The 7,290-nt window shown below is 35.2% G+C and overlaps 1 protein-coding gene across 6 annotated transcripts; it reads left to right on the top strand.

Annotated features, from left to right (window-relative positions):
* The first annotated feature begins 700 nt into the window (after positions 1-700).
* Positions 701-4,736, top strand: LOC106478136 (homeobox protein abdominal-B-like). Of its 6 annotated transcripts, none has more exons than XM_022381672.1 (3): positions 701-786; positions 2,125-2,816; positions 3,856-4,736. In XM_022381672.1, exons 2-3 carry the CDS (start codon positions 2,171-2,173, stop codon positions 4,170-4,172), a joined length of 963 nt encoding a protein of 320 aa, XP_022237380.1. In that variant the 5' UTR covers positions 701-786; positions 2,125-2,170; the 3' UTR covers positions 4,173-4,736. The 6 variants fall into 6 exon arrangements, with proteins under 6 accessions (XP_022237380.1, XP_022237382.1, XP_022237377.1 ...); XM_022381674.1 differs by having other exon boundaries at positions 703-768; XM_022381669.1 differs by lacking the exon at positions 701-786 and adding an exon at positions 1,316-1,524.
* The last annotated feature ends 2,554 nt before the right edge of the window (positions 4,737-7,290 follow it).

Raw genomic sequence — 7,290 nt, 5'->3', positions numbered from 1 at the left:
GTCTAATGAATGACTACGTTACGTTTGTTTTGGAGGCTTACACGTAGATCAATGACATTTTCTATTGATCTGTCTAATGAATGACTACGTTACGTTTGTTTTGGAGACTTACACGTAGATCAATGACATTTTTCTATTGATCTGTCTAATGAATGACTACTTACGTTTGTTTTGGAGACTTACACGTAGATCAATGACATTTTTCTATTGATCCGTCTAATGAATGACTACGTTTGTTTTGGAGACTTACACATAGATCAATGACATTTTCTATTGATCTGTCAATTGAATGACTACGTTACGTTTGTTTTGGAGACTTACACGTAGATCAATGACATTTTCTATCGATCCGTCTAAAAATTAATTAATCTCAACATAGAAATCTGGTAATGTATAACGAACATGCCTAAATATTTTTGTAAAACATGAAAGTTTATTTAGAAAGTGACTATTAAAATAAATCGAAACTTAGAGTTGACGGCTTTTTTACAAGCTGCAACATTGAAGTGTTTTTTGTTTTTTAGTATCAGTGCCAAAAAAAAAAACTTTTTGAACGTTTCTGTTTAATCCTCAGAAGAAACTCACTGTCGCTCTAAACCCCCGGTCATCTATCTTGTGGGCAAAGCCTCCAGTAGCAAGTGTAGACCCGCCTTCATTTCTGCTTCTCGCACCCGATTGCCCAGAGTCACTGGGTAAGAAAGTTGACTTGAACCATCAGTCCGTGTCTTCGGAAGATCGCTAGGAGTGGCAGATATTCACGGACATAAAGTGAGTTTTTCGGAAGAGGTAAGTTCTATAGAGTAACGTCACTTTTTAATCAAGCCTAACAATTTTTATATTTATTTATATTTGTGTGCATAAATTATTCCGAAATGATTCTGTAATTAACGTTTGTTTATATTTGGTGTAGAAAAATAAAATAATTCTTGATATTAAATCGCTGGAAAGTAATAATTGGGAATTTCTATTTTTTTTTAAAATCCTCTCGACAACAACCGTGTTTAACATCTGCAAATGTATAGTTTTATTTGAGTGAAATATTTCGTAGAAAAATAAAAAGTGATAGAAATAAAATTCGCAAATGGGAATTCTAAATCTTTTTCTCATTATAGACATTGAAATCACTGACTTACGCATCACCAAAACTGTGTAAAAGTCTGGCTTTTCCGGTGCGGTTTATTACCTGCCAGCTCCTCGTTCTGAACAGTTAAGTGAGTGAAGTACTTTCTCTTCACCAGATGGCGCGATAAGAACATTAAGGTAGTTCTCAAAGCCGGGCTCCTAGTGACAGTAAGAACGCGGTACTTGTAGTTTCAGTTGGGTTACCACGAGATTCTCGAGAACCCGCTGTCGAAGCCAAGAGAAGGAGTGCCTATTGCATATGGCAAGCCTACTACGAGGGGTTAGGTACAGTTGCCTGTGTGTATTTAGGAAGATCTTTTAATGCTGGACTAATAGAAAGTGTGCAGAGAAGCGTATTTCATGACGTAAGAGACGGAAATCGTTTGCAAGACAAACCAGAAGGTTGAGTGAGATGTAAATATGTGTATGGCATCATATAGTCGTTTCTTTTAAGCTTGTTGAAGTTTTTCTTTTTAGCTCTGTTTGTGTAGAAATATAGATGAAACGATATTAAAATTACTTATGTTACAAATAAACTGGTGTTACGTTCAAATGCTCTTAATTTATTATTTAACAATGCAATCTTGTTAAAATGCTGCTGGTCACTAAGTTTTAAAATGGTATTCCGAATAACATTGGCATTGTTAAATGTAAGACTCTTTAGAAATAAGGTCTGAAAACTAATTGGAACATTTGTATAGTTTAATTACATTGGGTAGTAGTTTCAACTATGGACTAGCAAGTCTTAACATTTTTCTAAACTGCAGCTCTGAGCATATCATTTAATTAACTGACGTGTGTGTAATATGTTTCACATTACGATCTAATAAAACAAACACACGTTTTACCTGTAAGATTGTTTTTAACTGTCTTTCTTTTGGTGCTAACTCCTTGTCAATAATTGTGGTTATTTATGTATTTTTTAACCAGTGTAAGTTTGATTGTTCAGTTACTTTTTGGTGACGTGTGACGTAGTACTCACGTGACTTTACAATTTACTAGGTTGAGGCCCTAGTGTTGCGAGAATAACGTGCCAAGACGGCTGAGTATGATGAACGGAGCCCTCTATGAGGACAGCACGAGCAGTCGGCCAACTCTGGACCCCGTGCCGCCAAGCCAGCCTATTCAGCCTGCTCCTCTTCACATTCCTGCCAAGAGAGTCACCAGTGGTTTGCCAGTATCATACACACATCACGAGCACAGTGTGGAAAACACTGCCGCCGTGATCCGACACGGGCATGGTGGACAGCCCTGGTCTTACACCGCCGAAAACCACACAGCTTTCGACCCCCACCCTCAGTACAACCAGACTTTGTGTAATGTCAGAGAGGCCGGAATGGCTCCAACTTATTACTACAATGAACACGCCGTCAGAGCGGTGGGTACACCAGATAGAAAACCTTCACTCAAGTTCTGGTCGAACACGTACGAATTGGCGTCCCCGGGACCCAGCAGTGTGGCTCCTGCAGATTCGTGCCAGAGTTTCGCTCCACAGACCTGGTGTAACTATGCTCCGTATCCTACCCGAGTGCCGGGCCACGTGGAGCCCCATGCACCCCAGCACATGCCATATCTCGCCAGCGATGACCGAGGACGTGCGCCCATGGACTTCCCCCACCCTGACAGCTACGGATTTCGGGGTTTCGGCGGGACTGAAGGGCACGGACCGACACATTATATTCCAGCAGGTGCTGGTAAGTAACACTAAATCTTGTATCTTCAAGAACTTTATTTTTTGAGAAACAAAAAGAAAAAAAAAGGCATGTATCTAAATACTAACGTTGAATGTTCTAGTTGTATATTCTGTTACATGTCGCATATCTTAAGACTTCGGCTTTAGAAAATAGAACATTTTTATAAAGGGCATGACGTAGTAAGATCACCGAATTAGTAATAGCCCCTGAGCAACTGGAGCAGTTGTTGGCTAACTTAGTTAAAGTGTAACACCATTTTACTCCTTTCGGGAAAACCAAAAAAAACGCTACTTTAAAATCAACACGTCGTATAAGAACGATTTATTAAGCACGAAGATACTAAAAAATCACTTTAAATTTTATTTCCTTAAACCCAAAAGTTAAAGTAAATTTCCCATTTCATCGTACCACGATATTCTGAATGAGTCAAAGCAGCCTTTAACTTCCTCGTTACTTTTGTTGTTCTGTAAAAACACACATAAACATTAGTTTTTGTTTCTGTTAAATTAAGTCGAGGTCTGCTAACAGTCTTGTATTCTGCAGCGTACAACTAGTTTACTGGTAAACTCAAGAAGACACAACTCGAGTGCATGCGTTTAGCTCGCATGTCATGTATTCTGGGCTATTACTGTTTTATTGTCTCATGAACGGTAGTAAATATGTTTATGACTGTTAAAGCGAAGCTCACAACACATTTGTTTCTCTTTATTTTATAGACAACAAAAATTCAAGTGAACGTTTGACATTTATATGTTAAGTTTCGCTAAAAAGTAAAAGTTAAATAATGTTACTAAGGCACTGAATGTTTGCACTTACAAGTTAGTATGTTTAGCCCTGACCTTGAAATACAAGTTAGTATGTTTAGCTCGTGACCTTGAAACGAAACTATTCTATATACTACGTGGTTCAAAAGTTTAACCTTCATTTCAAAATTCAGTTTTCGATAATCATTTTAGATATGAAAATCATCTTTAAATATAAAATTCTTGTTTGCTATGTTACTGAGATAATATGTTTTATTTTCACAATTTTTTCTCAGTTCCGTTCACAGGAGAATCTTTAATGGCAAATCCCTTGGACTGCACGGGGACGGTCACAGTCAGAAAAAAAAGAAAACCATATTCAAAATTTCAAACGCTTGAATTGGAAAAAGAATTTCTCTTCAATGCTTATGTTTCGAAACAAAAACGATGGGAACTTGCACGTAACTTAAACTTAACAGAACGACAAGTAAAAATTTGGTTCCAGAACAGAAGAATGAAGAGTAAAAAAAACGCCCAAAGAAGTGGAGACAGCCAGAATAGCAACAACATAATTGCCAACAATAACAACTCGGACCCGATTTCTGCCAAATAAAATTTTAATTAATTGAACATCTTAAGTCAGAAATATGATTATTGCCACTTCGAAAGAGCAGCTATACTAGCAAAAATATTTAAAGAAACTATAATTGCTCAGAGAAATAATGTAAAACAACCTAACAAATACTCGAAACCTGGCAAAAAACTAGAAGACTATGGGACCTAAAGGCAGATGCTATCTTGATGTGACCAAATGTTTTCCGACTAATTCAGCTATTTAATTGAAGCTAGCTTTCAATTTGTTTTAATTATGTTTAAAACAACAACAACAACAATAATAATAAATACAGATGAGCGCTATAATAGAGAACTGTTAATTTACGGACTATGTATAGCCTCTACCCAAAGATGATTGCATTCAACAATCCGCTGACAAAAATTTTTAATAGTTTGGGGTTTCAATGTTTTGTTGCTCTCGATATTATACGAACAAATCCACGTTCTGGGTTGTGATATTTGTATTACCGTTATGTACAGCCTACCTCATGAGCCCTTACTAAAAAAAAAAAATGGAAAAAAAGTTTAAAAAATACATTTTTGTTTTTGTTTAAGACGGTTAAATTTTGTACATTTGGATTTTTTAAAAGTTTTAATGTGTAAAATGCCTGAAAGCCGTTCATAAAACAATATAAAGGTGAGTTTTGTCTTTCAACTGTATCACGTTCTTCTATGAGATAGAAACTGGAGATAATGTTTTGGAAGTTCTGTCAGTGTTCTAGTTATTGCGATGGGCTACCAATGTGTTATAAAAAGATTAACGCATTTGTTTTGCTTGATAGCATTATTCATTTAAAAGTTGTTTTCGGACGCAGTGACCTGTCCTAGTCATGGCGTCTTTTGTGAAAGAACCTAATGAGTGGATTACCAATTTGTTATTCTGTAAAAAAAATAATGAGTGTATTGTCTTCATCCTGTCCAAATCTAACGTGAAAATCAATGGCTGGGTGTTCACGTTTGTGTATTTCATTTAGAATATTTCACTGTGACCATATTTAGATGAGTACAAGTTGTATGTAGTTCACGTGACCAGATTCAATCGTATGGTTCCTGATGTCATAAATCCGCAGAAAGGTTGTGACATTGACCATTATCATGAAAAATGTTGTTAATATCATAATTTAGGTAGTGTAAATTAATGTTTTATAGTGTCGTTATTGCTGTATATAACGGCTGTCTGTATACTGCTTTTTCCAACAGTTGCTGGTAGTTTCAAACGTACTGTTGTCATAAACGTGAGGTTAAAATGCTATTTAACAACTAAATCATAGGCCTGTACAGAACAGGTGCAATTTTATAATTTTTTTGTCTTTAACTTTCAATTTGGAACTTTTTAAAAATAGAACAGTATAGTTTGGTGAAACACTGACACTGGCTGTACAAAGTGACTGTGCGCATTGTCGCTTGATTTGTATTGTGAATGAATTTTAATAAACGTTGTTCAATGTATAACTATGTGTTTATTGGAATGAATTTAAGTATCATTTGAAACACTCAAGGAGCTAAGTACGTTAAAAATGCCTCTATCACAAAGTCAATATTCGTGTATAGTTTTTACTTAAAATATCACGTTGTAGAAGTACACAGTAAAAAATGTGTTGGAGAACAGGATAACAACCTATTTTTCAAGTTTTTTCTCAGCAGATGGCGTTCTCATCGTAGTTTTTACATATATATATATATATATATATCCAACACCCTATTGTGCTGAGTGCTATCAATAGGATACCAGGAAACTACCAATATTTTGTCGTACGCATGCGCTAGCGGTAATGGAAGCGTGAAATATACCCTAGATCGATGAGCTTTGTGTTTGCCCTTGGAGCGCCGGTAAAATGAATTAGAGGAAAGGGGAGGGGGAAGAGAAAGATGTGCATACTGAGAGGAAGCAAAGCTGACATGTTCTAAGAGAAATGTTTTTGAAACATAGTTTCCGTTTTCCAGTCTACTCTCCTCGCCATTAATTTTGGTAATCTTAAGGTTGTGAACTTCGGACAACTTCAGTTGGAGAGTCTCAAGCAGCGTATCGTGTTAAATACTGTAGCACCATGTTGCAACAGTGCTGGAAGTACCATTAAATCAATATTGATTTTTAGATTAATATCCTCATTACTTTTCCAATAACAACGGATTGAGTAGTTTTGATGCTGTTTCTGTTGGCGCCAAAAAGTGAAATTAATTATTTAGAGCTTTGATCGCATGAATTGTGGGAATAAAATATGGATTATCTAAATGGCGAAAAAAAAAAAAGCTTAAATTTATAATCAAATAATTGTAGAGCTAATCTCAGTACCATACAACCAGTTGTGAATTTAAGTTCCAACTTTTACTGACACACACAAATAAAGTCTTTAGATTCTGAATACTGCTTGGAAATATTATAAGAATTCTATATTTAATTTGTTGTAAACAGGTATAATGAATAAAACAATTACATCAAGAATAAATACAGGTCTTTCATTGTCATGAAATACACAATTAGAAAATCATCATAAAAATTAAACTCCCGAATTTATAAGAATTATTGGATATTCATGAATTTCCTTTCGAAAATATTGGATGTTTATGAATTTCCTTTCGAAAATATTGGATGTTTATAAATATGTTTTCGAAAATATTGGATGTTCACGAATTTCCATTCGAAAATATTGGATGTTTATGAATTTCTCTTGACTCGGTGTCGTCACCGAATTCTGAAAACATCAAATGTCATCTCAGTGCAGTGATTCTCAACCGTGGAACAAGTACTATAGGCGGAATATGAGGATGTTCAATGTGGAATACGGGAATATTATTTAAGAAAAAAAAGATGAATTGAAAATTACTGGTTTTTCAATGTTACTGAGATGATCTCAAATTAGCATTTGTTTTTTCAGTTATTAATTTTTCGTGCAAATACATTGTTAATTAAGCACGTGAGTAAATTACATTCATTTTATTTATTCTGTTTTTATTATCTTGTTTAGAATTTATTTAGTAGAAGACTTAACGATTTGTTTTTGTATTTTTATGTATGCCAATTTTGTAACGTATTTCACATTGCGGCTCATAAGATGCGAGGCCATTATAGATAGCCCAATATCCAGCTTTGTGCTTAATAAAAAACAAAAAAACAA

The sequence above is a fragment of the Limulus polyphemus genome, unplaced genomic scaffold (genome assembly GCF_000517525.1).
Source record: "Limulus polyphemus unplaced genomic scaffold, Limulus_polyphemus-2.1.2 Scaffold183, whole genome shotgun sequence".
Taxonomy (NCBI): Eukaryota; Metazoa; Arthropoda; class Merostomata; order Xiphosura; family Limulidae; genus Limulus; species Limulus polyphemus.
The sequence above is the reverse complement of the archived record's forward strand: the minus strand, read 5'-3'. Positions and strand labels throughout refer to the sequence as shown.